A 17,347-nucleotide genomic window follows, 5' to 3' on the forward strand; every position below is an offset into this window, starting at 1 on the left:
CTCCTTGCCTGTTTTTATAAATAAAGTTTTATTGGAACACATCCATGCCCATTTCTGTACCTATTGTCTGTGGCGGCTTCTGCCCTAAAACACCAGAACTGAGTGGTTGTGGCAGAGACTGGCCCACAAAGCCTGACCCTTTGCAGAGAAGTTTGCCTACCTCTGATCTATAGTAAAAACATGCTAAATTGTCGGGTAGGAAGCAGAGGGTGTCAGGGAGAACGAACGGCTTAGAATAGCCTAGAAAAGGCGTCAGGTAGTCTTGGGCTTGGTCTCGATTTCAAATTAAAAAGTTCATGCAGTAAATTTAATGACTTTGAAGGTTTTACTCCTCTCAGCTGAATTCCGGGAGGCAGGACTGAAAGCCTCCAGTTATCTACTTGAAAAATAAAATATTAGAACTACTCACTTCAAATTTGAGTGTTTAAAATAGACCTGGAATCCATTTAGAATTATCAGCATTAATCAAATTAGGCTCAGAAAACTTGGAAACACATTGGGACACGAGACGTTGAAAGTTTCTTGTGTAAAGTGACTAGATAAAGATCTTTCGAGTGGGACTTGATTTTTAGGTGGATGCGGATATACAGCTCCGAGTATTCTCTAGGAAGAAAAGTACTCACTGCTTGGGATTGTGTAGCAGGAGAAAATAAAAGAGAAGATTCTAGAAAATACTAATCATCCTCTTCAATTTTCTTATTCCAGAATACAGTGGCATACCAGTTGAAGAGATTCATTCTCCATTTACAAAAATACTTTTGAGAATATTTCTGACCTATCTCCTGCAGCTGGCTTACCACATTCATCACAAAGAATACCAGTAAGTCTACTTCTGGACCCTGGGAGAGGACGCAGGCAGAGCTGGCCGTTCTGGCAGTTACATTTGTCCTCTTTTCTTTCTTTATTTTTTAAAAAATTGGTTTCAGAGAGAGAGAGAGAGAGAAACATTGATCAGTTGTCTCCTGTCCGGGGATCCAACCTGCAGCCTGGGTACAGGTCCTGACCGGGAATCGAACCCGCCACCTTTTGGTACGCAGGACGATGCTCCAACCAGCAGAACCGCCCAGCGAGGGCTGGCCTCTTGTCTTTGTCATTCTCATCATTATTTTCACAAACTCTAGAACTTAAGGGCTCGACACAAAAATATTAACCACAAAACCATCAGATACCAGCTTTAAACGTGGAACCCTTCAGATGTGACTCGTCATGTGTCAGTACCTGCAAATAGCTCTCAGGGTTTTACTCAGAAATAGTCACAACCAACGTTACCTTCGGCCAGAACTTCCTGTCTCTCTTGGAGCAAAATTGACGTGCAGACCCCTCACTGCTTCCCCGGATAGCATCTTGCAGAACCAAGGTGCACGTATGGAAGTTAAGGAACTACCATGGTTGTAGTGCCACTAAGTAAATTACAGACTCTATTGGAATTTCCCTGAATTTTCCCACCCTTGTCCCGTTTCTGTTCCGGGATTCAATCCAGGATCCCACATTGTGGAAAGTTGACATAGCTTAGTCCCCTACAATCTGTGATAGTTTCTCAGACTTTGTCTTCTACGACCTGACACTTTTGAAGAAAATCGGTCAGTTAATATAAAATATCCCTCGATTTTGGTCTGCAGAGCTTTCCCCTCATTCCACTGAGCCTAGGGGTTTTGCGGAAGAATATCAGGGAGGTGAGCTGTGCTTCCCGTCACATCCTATCAGGGAATCTGACATCACTGTCTCATTACTGGTGATGTTCACCTTGACCACCTGGTTACAGCGATGACAGCTGCACTGTCTCCCGGACACTCACTATTTTTCCCTTTCTATACCCTGCTTGTTAGAAGCCAGTTCCCGAGCCCATAGGGGGGGACCCACCTCTTGGAAGGGGGAGTGATCATATCTTTTTAATCACAGACACAGAAGCCCCTCGCTCTTTCTGTGTTTCACAAAACTGATGACAGAGAACATTCATCCCAACGCCTGCCATGTAAAAGGTAAACACAGAACCAACAGGATTCTATTCAGCACTATTTCTTCAAAGTGTAATGTTGGAACCATGCTTTGCGTGTTTACCTTTCTGTGGTATTTCTAGGCAGTTTATTCAGTGGGCCACAGCGGTCCCTCTACTCGATGAATTACATCGACATGTGCTGGGAGATTTACATGGCGCACTGCAGGCCGAGCACAGTGCCGCCCCACGAGCCCGCCATGAAGATGAGGCACTTCCTCTGGATGCTCAAAGTAAGCAAATGATTTTAATGAAAGGAAGCGTATGCCAGACGGTGCGCAAACGGCGAGGGGAAGATCTGGGATGGGTTTCACAGCCAAGGAACGTCTCCCGGGTCTCTTTGGGCAGAAAGGAGTAATTCCACGGGGCTGTGGCAGGGAATGGGTGGAAACGGAGTGCCCACCACTATGCTCCCACGCAGGGGACGGTGCAGTGGGGGCCCCGATATCTTTACTGATGCTGACCGTGCGGTTAAAGGAACGGGGATGAATGCCACTTAAAAAAATTACAGTCATTCCCGTAACCGGTTTGGCTCAGTGGATAGAGCGTCAGCCTGCGGACTGAAGGGTCCCAGGTTTGGTTCCGGTCAAGGGCATGTACCTTGGCTGCGGGCACATCCCCAGTGGGGGGTGTGTAAGAGACAGCTGATAGATGTTTCTCGCTCATCAACGTTTCTAACTATCCCTCTCCCTTCCTCTCTGTAAAAAAAATAAATCAATAAAATATATTTAAAAAAAATTACCAGTCCTCAAAAAGTAATTTACAAAAGTTATCAGTTTGGGAAGTAGTGAGAGCATCTAATTTACACAGCATTTCCATACTAAATATTGGTAGCTTTTGTTTCCTGATACTTTTGATTTATGCTTGTGGAAAGATACATGCTAAAACTGAAAGAATTGGATACTAATAGGGGATAGAGTGCTTTAAGAAATTTAAGTGTTGTGTGTATATGAAAAACTGACAGTCTAGTGTCTATAGGAAAATCGTTTTTTTATAAAGTATGTGATTTTTTTTAATTATTATTTTTTAAAATCCTCACCTGAGGATATTTTTCCATTGATTATTACAGAGAGTGGAAGAGAGAGAGAAAGGCAGAAACATCAATGTGAGAGAAACATATCAATTGGTTGTCTCCTGCCTGCACCCCGACCAGGGCCCGGGCCAGGGAGGAGCCTGCAACCAACGTATGTGCCCTTGACTGGAATCGAACCCGGGACCCTTTGGTCCGAAGGCCAGTGCTCTATTCACTGAGCCAAATTGGCTAGAGCCTTTCTTTCTTTTTAAAAAAATTTATTTTTATTGATTTCAGAGAGGAATTGAGAAATAGAACCATCAATGATGAGAATCATTGATCGGCTGCCTCCTGCATGCCCCCAAATGGGGATTGAGCCCACAACCTGGGCTAGTGCCCTGACTGGGAATCGAACTATAAACTCCTGGTTCCTAGGTTGACACTCAACCACTGAGCCACGCCAGCTAGGCAACAGTTCTTTTTTTTTTTTTTTTTTTTTTTTAATATATTTTATTGATTTTTTACAGAGAGGAAGGGAGAAGGATAGAGAGTTAGAAACATCAATGAGAGAGGAACATTGACCAGCTAGCTGCCTCCTGCACGCCCCCCACCGGGGATGTGCCCGCAACCAAGGTACATGCCCTTGACCAGAATCGAACCTGGGACCCTTCAGTCCGCAGGCCGACGCTCTATCCACTGAGCCAAACAGGTCAGGGCAACAGTTCTTTTTTATTGCTGATAGCATTCCGTTTGATGGACACACCACGAAGATTTGTTTATGCATTCACCTATGGACATTTGGGTTGTTTATAGTTTGTGGCTGTAATGAATAAAGACAGTATGAACAATTGTGTACTGTGGACAGTTTTCATTTCTCTGGGGTAAATGTGCAAGATTATAGTTGGGTTTTGTAATAAATATTTAAAAATTTTTTAAACCACCAACATATTTTCTGAAGTGGTCAGACCATTTTACACCCACACCAGCAATGTCTGCCAATATCTGTCTTTTAATTGGTGATAGACCATTTACATTTAATGTAGTTACTGATATGTTAGTGTAAGTCTGCTGTTTCTTTTTTCAGTTATTTTGTTTCTTCTGTTTTTCATTTCTCTGCTTTCTTTTACCTTGTCTTCCTGTGGGTCACTTGGAAGGTTTTAGAATTTCATTTTGATGTCATCATTTTACTAATATAGTGAAGTACAGAAACCCCGCTTCCCTTTACGTCTCTTCACCCCCACCACTTATAATTGATACTTCCTCTTTAGTTTAGAACCACATCAGACAGTGTTATAATTTTTGCTTCAACTGTCAGACAAGACATCATTTATGAAACTCAAGAGGAAAAGGAAAGTTTATTGTATTTTCCCGTATTTTTTTTTTACCATGTTCTCCCTTCCTGAATGGAGGTTATTCCGTGTATACCCTGTGTTTTGGGGGGTATAATGATAATGGGAAAATGAAGTTTTTTATTTTATTTATTGTTGACACTATTATCTGTAGATATTGATCTCTTATTTTTTTTTTAATTTTTTTTTATTGATTTCAGAGAGGAAGAGGGAGGGAGAGATAGAAACATCAATGATGAGAGACTCATTGATCAGCTGCCTCCTGCACACCCCCTACTGGGGATCGAACCTGCAACCCTGGCATGTACCCTTGACTGTATGGAATCCGGGACCCTTCAGTCCATAGGCCGACACTCTATCCAGTGGTTCTCAACCTTCCTAATGCCGCGACCCTTTAATACAGTTCCTCATGTTGTGGTGACCCCCAACCATAAAATTATTTTCGTTGCTACTTCATCACTGTAATGTTGCTACTGTTATGAATCGTCATGTAAATATCTGATATGCAGGATGTATTTTCATTGTTCGAGACCCACAGGTTGAGAACCGCTGCATCCACTGAGCCCACCCAGCTAGGGCTCGGTATTGATCTCTTGATGTACAGTTTTTCAAGGGAGGATTTCTCCTACCACCTGGGGTTCATAAACCTGGTTTTCACCGTTCCTAGAGGGGAGGGGAGGGGGGGGGGTCGGTGTGGAGGGAGGAGCCTCCCAGGATGCACTTCCGCGTCCTGTTTCAGCAGCTCTGTGACTTTAGGGGACCACGTGTTTTCCAGGCCATGTGCTCTCTGGTTCAGTATCTGAGACCAAGCCTCTCTTCAGCTTAGAGGTGGAAAGGTCTTTGCCTCAACTCCCAGGGAGTCTTCCTGTGTCAGCCCTACCTGCTGTGTGCCTCTCCCCCACAGGGGACCTGCCTTGCCTCCAGCCTCCCTGAGCTCCTATTCCTCTGCTCTGCTGAGTCCCCTGTCCCCACTTCCCCACCTGCAGAGTGGGTTGCTGTCTCACATCTGGATCACCCACTTTCCCATTCTCTGTCCTGTGTTTATGTCCCTTAAAATCTTCACTGTTACATATATATTTTATTGATTTTTTACAGAGAGGAAGGGAGAGGGATAGAGAGTTAGAAACATCAGTGAGAGAGAAAAACATCGATTAGCTGCCTCCTGCACACTCCCCACTGGGTAGTGTGCAACCAAGGTACATGCCCTTGACCAGAATCGAACCTGGGACCCTTGAGTCTGCAGGCCGATGCTCTATCCACTGAGCCAAACCGGTTAGGGCTTCATTGTTACTTTTGAAGGATTAGGTTAGGAGAAGAGGTAACTACCAATGTGAATCCAGAATGCTTCACAAAACTATCAGTTTTCAAGATACCCATTTCTGGTATATTTTCTTACAGCGTTGTACTGATATAAATTGACGTAAAAAACAGAGATGTTGCCGAAACCGGTTTGGCTCAGTGGATAGAGCGTTGGCCTGCGGACTGAAAGGTCCCAGGTTCGATTCCGGTCAAGGGCATGTACCTGGGTTGTGAGCATATCCCCAGTGGGAGATGTGCAGGAGGCTGCTGATCGATGTTTCTCTCTCATTGATGTTTCTAACTCTCTATCTCTCTCCCTTCCTCTCTGTAAAAAATCAATAAAATATATTAAAAAAACAACAACAAAAAACCCCCCCAAAAAACAGAGATGTTTGTAATTATAGTTCCTTATGTTTGATTGGTTGTTTCTTTTATAGGACTTTAAAATGATAAATAAGGAATTAACATCAACCAAATTTGTGGAGGTCATAGCGGAAGACAATCCTTTCATGTATGATGGAATTGACTGCAACTTGGAACTTGAGGTCTGTAGTGAGGTGGCTCAGTGGTATAGGTCCCATTCAGGCTGTTTGTTTTGCATTGGATACTAGAACCAAGATTTGATTGAAAAGAATTCTAACCCATGCAAAACTATAAGTGTGTGTGTGTGTGTATCCTTGATTGTATTAAAAAACTAGAGATTAAGATTAAAACGAAGACTTCAGATGTCAGGAAATGTAAATATTTCTCTCTTCTACGCGTCCAGTGCGGCTAGAGAGTGGTCCAGTTCCTGAGTAGGGGTGGCTGGGGATTGAGAAAATGAAAGAGACAGACACAGAGATGGAAGGAAAAAGCTGGGGCCAGGTGGGACAGCTGTCTTCTGATGCAGAGTCAGGGACAGGGACCCAGAGCCAATACAGCGTGTTTATTTTATACAGCAAAAAACAGGAAGTTTTATTAAAAGTCAAGACAAAGGAGATTATGTGCATTCTTGGGTATTCCTGGTGCTTGGCTGGATTTAAATAACAAAACCCACCCCCTGGCACCTGGGCTGAAGGTCAAGCTGACAACACTCCTGCCTTTTGGCAAAGCGTGTTTCCAGGATGTGGCTTTGCCAACGCCACTGGCTTCAGGTGACGATAATTAAAGAAATGCGCGTGTGCCTTCCCAGGCGCTCTCTACAAGGAAACAATGACCAAAGTCAAAAGAATATGAAACTACCATGCTGTTTCATGGATAGCTTATTTAGCAATTGAATTCATGTATATGTTCTGTGGTATACATGTCATATACTCAAAGATGCTGATTGGTCTCCTCCTCCTTTGAGTTAGGTATGTGTCTTTAATTGTTAGTGTTTCTTGCAGCAGGCAAATGTCTCCTTTTTCCAGCTAGACCCATCATTGGGCAGGTCTCAGCAAACTGTCAGACCAGGGACCCTGGTGCTGCGGGCATGCTGACCGACTGGAAGAACCAAGTTTTGGGTCTTCCCTGGAAGCAAGGTTCTTGCTCCTGGAAGCAGGTAGAGGCCGGCCTGGAGCCTCTGGTCAAATTAGGGGCCTGTTCCAGCTCAGACTCAAAAGGGCCCTGGGCTCAGGACCAACAGCTGGACAAAGTCCGAGCCAGCCAGCCCCAGGTGCACGCACTCTGCAGGCCCGTGTCGGGGCCACGTGGGTGTGGGGAGGGGGACAGGATGGCTGCCAAGTGGGTAACACACTCGACACTTGGTTTCTGGGTGCCACTTTTCTACTTAAGAAAAAAGGAAACACTGGAAAATGACGGCCCTCCATTAGCTGTTATAAAATGTCTTCATCAAAGTAGAGAAGCGGCTTACAGATGGAATAATAGAACATAGAATAGGCCTCTTAAATGCTGTAGGTTTGATTGCAACCTCGTGTACACCCCGGATCCTTCAGCCCTGAGGAGGGGGTGGTGGTCTCTGGAGCAGAGAAACAAACGCCGAGGTGAGCGCTGACCCGCCTCCAGGTGTGTCAGGATGAATGAGACTCTAATTTCTTCTATTTCAGCTTGTGTTCTTGGAATTCTTTGAGGCTCTCTTGAGCTTCGCATCCATCTCTGTTACTGACCAAATGACCAAATCCCATGTAAGTGGCCTATGCGATGACTTCACTGGAAACAGAGCTGGGATCGCGTATCTGCCAACAGACAAGGTAGAATTTGGAGCAAGGGGTGGTTTCATTCTGGAATGGGTCACCACCCTTAAAACTATCCTGGGCTTTTGTAACCCTTCTGGAAATGACTGAAGACTTCTTTTCACATGTTGTTTTTCTTTTTTAAGTTAGAGAAATGGGTTTCCTAGTCACACCCCAGGAAGCCGTCTCCTAGCCCCCAATAGGCGCTACTGTAACGAAGGTCAGAGTGCCCGCAAACACACTGGGTGGCCACGAGTCTTAGAACCCCTGAGATGCTTGTTAAGTCACCTAGTGTTGGCGGGGGGGGGGGGGGGGGGATCTGTCGCAGAGCCCAGGCGCTAAGGGACAGCTCCTGAGTGTGCACGAGGTGCTGGAGGGGGCCCTGAGGATGGGGCCTGCTCACCGGGCTGGGCCCAGGCAGGCCTCCCTGCCAGGCCTCAGTGGAGCAGGGCCGTGGCAGTAATTCACTGAAGGACCCAATGCTGAGGCAAATTGAGACAAACCAGTTGTGGATGGGCGTTTTGGGTTAGTGGGCTTGAAGGATTTCTGGGCCATTTATTTGGAGTCACAAGGGAGAGTTTTGGGGGTCAGGGGAGCCCCACAGCTGCAAAACCCTTCAGAGCTGGTCATCTAGGAGCCTTCTCCCGTTGTTGAAGGAGAGCCTCTTGCCTACCGCGAGGCCCTGGGCTGTGCCTTGGGCTCCTCGTGTGCCAGCAGTTTAACTTCAGCACCTCACAGTTCACCCCTGTGGCCAGGCTGGCTTCTTCCAGGTTGAAGGGGTGACTGATGGCTTCTCCAAGTCACCTGGGAGCCTGGTCACTGGCTACAATGTCTGGGGCTCTGCTTTGGGGAAATGAACGTCTACCTTACATTCATCTATGCTTGCCTGGCCGGTGTGGCTCTGTGGTTGAGTGTTGACCTATGAACCGGGAGGATCATGGTTCGATTCCTGGGCAGGGTACATGCCCGGGTTGTGGGCTTGATCCCCAGTGTGGGGTATGCAGGAGGCAGCCGATTAATGATTCTCTCTCATCATGGATGTTTCTCTCCCTCTCCCTCTCTCTGAAATCAGTAAGAATATATTTTTAAAAATTCATCCATGCTGGGATGGATGGCATCGCTGTGGATGCCAGGAACTGAGTCTGAACATTCTGGTCTAGGGGTCATCCTCAGACACCATCCTATCAGCTTCACTCTGGCTGTCATGTGGCATTTCCATTGCCCATCAAGATAAACAAATCACACTGCATTCATACCATGGAGTGTGTGAGCCAGCAACAAAATCGCACGATACATGCAACGTGCATGAATCAAAATAAGTATGCTGGGTGGAAGAAGCCAGACAAAAATGCTGGTTAGATACTATTGTGTAGAAAATTCTAGAAAGTGTCAAGTAATCTGTAGTGACAGAAAGCATATCAGTGGTTGCTGAGGATGGGGAAAGAGGGGTCCCCAAGGGGCACAGGGAACTTTCAGGGGTGATGGATATGTTCACTGTTCTGACTGAGGTGGTTTCACACGTGTAGACATGTTGACATTCATCAACTGGTGCCCTTTACGTGTATGTGTGTGTATGTCCGTCTCCATGGAAGCCAGAAGTTCTCATGGTTGTCCTTCCTCTGACCATCAGAACAGGAGCCTGAGCGCAGCAGCGAGCCAGGAGTCTGATGTGCACTTGGTCAACTCCATGTTGTCTTCATCCAAGTTAGCGCTCTTGCTCGATTTCAGCAAAATCCAGATAACAGAGGTTTGTGTTTACAACCCAACCCGTAAAACCCGTGACGAGGTGCAGCTTCCAGCACTTTGTGTACCTAGTGTGCTGAGCGCTCGTCCGCGCTGGGATCTGGCAGTGAACTTGAGGCCCATCCTCCCAGGGACCATACCGTCTAGTGAGGGGGCGGGGGGGGTTGATGCCAGGTGAACACAGGAACAGCTGACACCCACGGGTGCTTACCAGGTGCCATGTGCTTCCCGGGCACTAGCTCGCGCAGCACCCCCAGCAACCATTAGGTGCTACTGTTATCTCTAGGCAGGAGCTGAGGCCAGGAAGGGTGCGGAGCGGGCCTTCTCGGATCTAGTCAGTCGTGGAGCGGGGGTTGTATCCCGGCGGTCTGGCTCCCAATTGGCCCCATGACCATAGCGCTGTGTTTACACTCATTGACCAGAAGCGAGAGCCAGGCAGGCTGCAGATTGGAGTGATGCGGGCAGGTAGGAAGGCCTTCTGATGAAGTAACAGCTGAGCATACCTGAAGGCAGTGAAGTACAACCGTGTGATCCCCTGGGGAAGACGTTCTGTGCAGAGGCCTGAGGTGGGAGCACGCCCCGGTTGTGGGCGGAACAGCTACAGGGAGTGGAGCCACGGGGGAGGCGGTGGGCCAGCCCAGGGAGGTGTCTGACTGTGGTGAGGGAGATACAAGCCCTGAGAGCAGAGGGGTCGGCAGGCTCACTATGGCTTCGTTGACAAACCAGTCAGGAAGCTTCTGGAATGATCGGAAGGGGCTTGGAAGGCTGTGGCCTGTGAGAGGGAGAGAGAAGGCAAAGGTGATCCCAAGATTTGGGGCCCGAACGACTGGAAGAATAGTTACTGTTGACCACGACAGGGGAGGAGACGGGGCGGGGGGATGAGATCGGGGTGAAATTAAGGGGCTGGATTTGGACATATTAGGACACATGCCATCCAAGTGGTGAGCAAGTAGCACGGCTGGATATACAAGTGTGGAGTTCAAGGGCGAGATCTAGCTCGAGACAGAAATGTGGGTGTGAATAGCATATGTGTGGGAATTAAAGCCATTAATATATGAATGTAAGTAGTATTAACTGTGCATAATATTTCCTCAACTCCTTGGTTTCTTGGCGGGGAGCCTTGCAGTAGATACAGTAACTGCTACTTAGCTTAAAGAGAACAGCCTCATTAACAATTTCTAATTATTTGAAATGTAGAAAATTAGTTTTAGTACATGATGATGCAGAAATAATATTCTTTATAATTTTTGTGTTTTTTTTTTCCATAAAAGCCCAAGTTCAGGAAGTCACTAAGTGATGACAGAATTTCCAAAATGACTATTAAATCTCCAGGAAAAGGGCTAATGTTTTCATTACCTCATTGTGGTGAGTATCTTAATTATATAACTTTAATTTTGGCAAACTGTTGCTTATACATGATTTTTAAAATTTATGAAAAAATGTACAACCATCTTAAAACATTTTTTTAATTAAAAAATTATGTATATAATTAGGCTGGTACTGCTGCTTCCAATTCTGTCTCCAGCTTCACAGAGTACCTTGTCGGGCATGATCTTATGAGTTTTGGGTTTGTTTGTTTTTGGTATATTTTTTCAGCTTCATGGAGATATAATTGACCTGTAGTACTGTATAAGTTTAAGGTATACAACATAATGATTTGACTTACATATATCATGAAATGGTTGCCTCAATTCATTTAATTAATATCTATCTCATAGATAGCAAACCATTTTTCTTGTGATGAGAACCACTGGGACTTACACTCTTAACTTTCATATACAACAAACAGTGCCGAACTAGCGCCGTCATGTTGTACATTACATCCCTGCTGCTTATTTATCTTCTCAGTAAGTGGAAGTTTGTGCTTCTCGAGGACCTTCCGCCAGTTCTCCCCCCCACTCCCCCCCACCCAACCGCAAATCTGCTTGTTCCTGAGTTTTTATGTTGTTGTGACGGTCCTACATGTAACCGAGATCCTACAGTGTTTTTGTCTGACTTACTTCACTTAGCATAAGGCCTGGAGGTCCATCCACGTTGCTGCAAATGGCACGACTTCCCCCTTGTGTTTGGCTGAATAGAATCATGTTGTATGTGTGTTCCACAACTTCTTACCCAGTCGTCTGTTCGTGAACACGTGGGCTGTTCCCATGACAATAATGGGAAGCAGCTATCTATTCGACATTGTTTCTATTTTCTTTGGATATCTTCCCAGAAGTGGAATTGCTGGGTCATAAGGTAGTCGTTCTATTTTTGACATTTTAAGGAATTACCATAGTGTTTTCCACACACCAGCCAGGAAGCTCCTGGAATGATCAGAAGGGACTTTGCTCCCACTACTGACCCGTTTCCCAGCATGCTCTCCCTGGTCTTTGTGATGGTGGCCATTCGAACAGGTGCGAGTCTGTTGGGCATTTCCCCGGTGATCAGTGATGTGGAGCAGCTTTTCACGCTGGCCATCAGTATGTCCTCTTAGGAGCAATGTCTACTTGGATCCTCAGTTACATTGTGTTTTTTTGTGGTTATTGGTTTTTATGAGTTTATATATTTTGGATATTAACCCTCCTCAGATATGATTGGCAAATGTTTCCTCCCATTCTGTGGACTGCCTGTCCACTTTATATGCTTTCCTTTGTTGTGCAGAAGCTTTTTAGTCTTCTGGAAGCTTCTCTATGACTAGGTACAGGAACACCTGAATGCCAGGCGGCTGCCAGGATTGCAGCCCATAGGAGACTTAACCAACAAGTAATACTGAGGCTGTCTCCTTCGCTTTGGTTTTGAAAGATGCTCAAGTTGAAAACAACAACTAAACCCTCATTCAATCCCTCACATTCCTCTTACTATCCTCCCGCCTAGTCACATCCTGTAGCATTCTATCTGCTGAGTCCACCTCCTCCCCTCCCCGTTGCTTCCTCAGCCTGTCCGCACGGGCTTCCAGCTGCATCCCTCCCCTCCCGCTGGGGCACCCAATGCCTCCGGGTCCTCTTTCCAAAGAAGAGCCAGGTATGCTGATCTGAAAAGTCAGCATCATCCAAGCACTTGGAAATTAAATGCAAAGCAAACAACAAGCAGCTGAAGTCCTCTATTCTGCTAAAGAATTCTTTGAGAATACAGTGGGGCCTTGACTTACGAGTGTCCTGACTAATGAGTTTTTTGAGATACCAGCTGTCTCTCGGCCGATTTTTTGCATTGAGTTGATAGAGTAATTTGAGTTAACGAGCTCCTTAACGAGCTCGGTCTCGAAACGAATTAAACTCGTAAGTCAAGGCCCCACTGTACTTAGAAAATTGAAATAATTAAACATTACATACAAGACATGGTCAAAACTATAAAATAAATTTATAGTATTAAGGGTCTTCACTGTTAAATAAGAAACTCTGATAACTAAACATTCACCCCAGAAGATAAAGGGAGGAATATCCAAGTGCAAGGAGAGCAGGAGGAGCATGGCGACAAAAGACACTCACAAATGAGGCATAGGAGAGCGAAAAATATTGAAACTGACCATTCTAAAAGCTGGTTCTTTAACTAAAAAGAAAATAGACATCTTCAACCTAGTACAGTCAGAATAAAAGTGGTAAATACACACATCCTAACTAGGAAGAGAAAATTAATAACAAAAGTCAACTTAAGAAAATATAGGAAACCTGAATAATCATGGCCGAAAAACTGTGAATAAGTCAGACAGATAAAGACAATTGCACCTGGCCAGTGTGGCTCAGTGGTTGAGCATCAACCTATGAACCAGGAGGCCATGGTTCAATTCCCAGTCAGGGCACATGCCAGGGTTGTGGGCTTGATCCCCAGTGTGGGTCATTGCAGCAGCAGCTGATCAATGATTCTCTCTCATCATTGATACTTCCTTTTTATTGGTTTTCTTTTCTTATCATCATTGATAATTATCTCTCCCACTTCCTCCTCTGAAATAAATAAAAGTATATTTTATAAAAAAAAGAATATTACGCCCTAGCCAGTTTGGCTCAGTGGATAGAGCATCAGCCTACGGACTGAAGGGTCCCAGGTTTGATTCCAGTCAAGGGCATGTACCTTGGTTGCGGACACATCCCCAGTAGGGAGTGTGCAGGAGGCAACTGATTGATGTTTCTAATTCTCTATCCCTCTCCCTTCCTCTCTGTAAAAAATCAATAAAATATATATTAAAAATAAAAGAATATTACTTATGCCCAGCCAGTGTTGCTCAGTGGTTAAGCATTGACCCCATGAACCAAGAAGTCACCAGTTCATTCCCAATCAGGGCACATGCTGGGTTGTGGGCTCCATCCCCAGTAGGGGGCGTGCAGGAGGCAGCTGGTCAATGATGTTTCTCCCTCATCGGTATTTCTACCTCTGTCCTTTTCCCTTCCTCTCTCTCTAAAAAGAATATTACTTCTTATCCAATTCAGAGTTTAAAATCCTTTTATTTTCTTAATGAAAACTGTCTTTAAGACAATATACACAAATGCCAAGCAGATTTCCTTTTCCTGAAACATGGACAATGTTAATACATTTTCTAAAATTTTAATTTAAAAAAACAACAACAAAAAAAAACACTTAAGCTATTCAGAAAAACATCACAGGTGCCAGGAGACTGGAGAAACCTAATGGTCACAGCTATGGCGCAGTGGCGCCTGCCTCGCCCCCTGGTGGTCCGTGCAGCGTCCTGCAGCTCCTTTCACCCCCAGAGGCCAGAGGAGCACCGCACCCCTCCTAGAGGGGCAGAATATGGGCACGGCTCCAAGGTCGCCGCACCACTGGATGGATGCTCACTGAAGTGAAACTTTCTTCCAGAGAGAAAAAAAGGCAAGGACGAACAATGCGAAAACATCAACAGGTGGATCAACTGTATGTGTATCTTTTTTGTGAACACGTTCTTCCAAGCATACAGACATGAAGAAACTCTCAAGGAGAAAATAAAGGAAAATAAGTTACATTTCACAGCCATGGCCAAGTGGAGGAAGACAGAAAACGACGAGCTGGAAGCAAGGTAACTAGAACCCTCTCGGCCCCTACCTGGAGCTGCCAGGAGCCGGGACCAGTGCTTTTGCTGAAAGCACACGACTTCCTGGGGAAGGAGGGGGGGGGCGAGAGGGAAGGGGGCGGGGTGGTGGTGCCTGTCCTCATGGGGCTCCCCGGAAGAACCCTCCCTGGGAGCTTCCTGTTCTCTAAGGTGGTGGTGACGTCTGTGTCGCAGGGCTCACACAAAGAGGCAATGTGACAGAGTCGCTGAGTCAGACCACAGATCTAGATCGCCTGGGTTCAAATCCCAGCCCACCATTATAACCTGGGTGACCCTGGGCAAAGTCAGCCACTTGTGTGCCTCAGTTTCCTGGTCTGCAAGCTGCGGTGAGGATGACGTGAGCTAATGTGCATAAAGCACGTAAAACAATGCCAGGCACACGGCCCTGAAGGGCTGCACCCTTACCTGTCCCGAGCCTCTGTCCGGGCTCAGTTCTGTGCACACGTGTTGGGCCAGAGTCCAAACGCCTGCTTTCTGTAACGTGCCCCTCAAGCCTGTCGGCCTGTGGAAGAAGGCAGTCAACTGGTCTTAAGCAAAAGGACTCAGAGGATTTTCAAAGGCTACTTACTAGCTGCCTGTTGCTAAGAGAAAAGTGGTCCACAAGTCACTGCAGCTCTCGTCTAGATATGATATCAATTTAGTTCAGAAAGTGACGATAACTTAGTTTTTGGAAACTAAGTTATAGACAACTTTACTCCACATGGAGCATAAAAGCTGCTTTGAAATTACAAAGGAAGTAACACCATCTCCTTCTGCTTGCTTCTGGTGATAGGCTTCTGATGTTGGAGATGAAAGAGGAAGAGGTCAAAAGACAAGACCACCACGTGGTCGACATCACTGTGATCAAGGAACCGGTGGACATCCCATCCCTGCATGTAATGCTGGGCCTCCCGAAAGAGGCCCACGTATTGGGCCTGTCCAAATCCTTCGTAAGTAAGAAGAAGAAAAGATAGAGGTGACCGGGTTTGTCAACGAGCCACAGGAACCAGCAGATGTGAAAGCAGGTTAGACCAAAGCACTGCAATGCATTTCCTGACCAATACAGTTGTGTTTTACTTCCCGTCGCAGTGTGCTTGAATACCACGCCCTGTCCACTGTTCCCAGTTTTTCTAAGGTTGGACCACTCAATGCCTGCGCTCTGAAAACTGAGCTGCATGAAAATACATGGATATGGGGAGTAAGTGAGTGTGTATTCAATATGATTGGTGATTAAGTTTTGAATCTGATAAAACCAATCACATATCAATGGGGAGTAGATGCACTCATTGAAACATTTCTTCAGGCTCCCTCCCCAAAATAGTTCCTGTGCCCCTTGTCACCGCCCTGTGTCCATATCCTACCTGTCCTCTTACCTGGCGGCCTCTTACGGGACTCATTCCCGCGAGTCAGCACCACAAACATTGCAGGACCCAAGGTCAGGAGCGGGTGTGCAGTTGGCGGTTAAGTGAATACTCTAAGTCTCTGTTAGAAAATGTCAGAGCTAATAATTTGTTTTAAAATTTAAGACCTACCACCAAAAGCATAAAAAGACAATTTCTAGCTTTCCAACTGGCAGAAGGAAGAAAACTATCATCTAACATAAATCTTGGAAAAAAGGAGAACAATGAAGAAAAAAGATGGAAACAGAAAACAAAAGATGGTGGGGAGAAGTGCCAAGATACCAGGAATCACCAATGTAACAGGCTAAACTCACCTCTTCCCCTCCCAAGCTCCAGAGGTACTTAGATTGGATAAAAAAAAATAAAAATCACTTCAATGTTCCTCTTTACAAGGGAAACATCTTCAACAAAATCATATAGAAAAGATAAAAATAAAAGTAGGAAAAATGCACCCGGAAAATCTAATCAAGATGATTAGAAAGCAAGCATTATTAAAGGTCAACAACATAGAATTTAAAGCAAATATCAGCATAATACAGATAAAAATAATTAAAAAGGACCAACAACCAAAAAGATGCAGTATTCCCATGCATTTCCCGAACTAGCCTTGCCAACAGACCAGGAAGAGCAACACTGAGTACGGACATAGACAATTAAAGTGCCTACACGAAAACCAGCGTGCAACAGAGAAAAAACACTGGCTACATTTTTGGTTGAAAAGTGCAACAGTTTCAAATGATCCCTCAGAGACCAGATCTCTTTGGACTGCAATTAGCAAGTCAGCAATAAACACAAAGCATGCCTTTATTGAGAGGAAGTCATAGTGGAAACTGCATTATGTAAGACAACAAAAACACTACAAATCGATGAGGAGTTTTCTCCCATCTCCTCCCTAACTCACAGGAGCATGCAGGTCAGGCGACGGGAACTGGAACCCCTGTGAGGGCTGGGTAGGTCCAGTGATTCTAGACCAGGGGTGGGCAAACTTTTTGACTCGAGGCCACAATGGGTTCTTAAACTGGACCGGAGGGCCGGAACAAAAGCATGGATGGAGTGTTTGTGTGAACTAATATAAATTCAAAGTAAACATCATTACATAAAAGGGTACGGTCTTTTTTTTTTAGTTTTATTCATTTCAAACGGGCCGAATCCGGCCCGCGGGCCGTAGTTTGCCCACCGCTGTTCTAGACCATGCCTGGCTTGTTTTCACCCCGACTCTGGGGGGACCAGGCCACTAAGGGCAGGTTCTGTTAAGTAAAACCCAGCCAGCTCTGTCTCAGCTGTGAAGCAGCTTGCAGAGTGCACTGGGAGTTTGTTCTACGTAACAAATCGCTTTATGTTTAGGCCACACGGGGGCACTTTCACTCAGCAGGATATATGAGGTCAAAAACCGCATCAGTACTCAAGG

At 45.5% G+C, this 17,347-nt stretch overlaps 1 protein-coding gene across 2 annotated transcripts in view; it reads left to right on the forward strand.

Moving 5' to 3' along the window:
* The window catches only part of RSPH10B (radial spoke head 10 homolog B), a 33,552-nt gene extending 16,565 nt beyond the window's left edge, over positions 1-16,987 (forward strand). For both annotated transcript variants that reach the window (XM_036313012.1, XM_036313013.1), the window contains 9 exons: positions 706-820; positions 1,900-1,979; positions 2,078-2,226; positions 6,091-6,198; positions 7,678-7,821; positions 9,434-9,550; positions 10,818-10,911; positions 14,332-14,527; positions 15,333-16,987. In XM_036313012.1, coding sequence (XP_036168905.1) covers positions 706-820; positions 1,900-1,979; positions 2,078-2,226; positions 6,091-6,198; positions 7,678-7,821; positions 9,434-9,550; positions 10,818-10,911; positions 14,332-14,527; positions 15,333-15,513 — 1,184 coding nt within the window. In that variant the 3' untranslated portion in view covers positions 15,514-16,987. The remainder of the gene's footprint in view (positions 1-705; positions 821-1,899; positions 1,980-2,077; positions 2,227-6,090; positions 6,199-7,677; positions 7,822-9,433; positions 9,551-10,817; positions 10,912-14,331; positions 14,528-15,332) is intronic.
* The last annotated feature ends 360 nt before the right edge of the window (positions 16,988-17,347 follow it).

The sequence above is a fragment of the Myotis myotis genome, unplaced genomic scaffold (genome assembly GCF_014108235.1).
Source record: "Myotis myotis isolate mMyoMyo1 unplaced genomic scaffold, mMyoMyo1.p scaffold_m19_p_6, whole genome shotgun sequence".
Lineage (NCBI taxonomy): Eukaryota > Metazoa > Chordata > Mammalia > Chiroptera > Vespertilionidae > Myotis > Myotis myotis.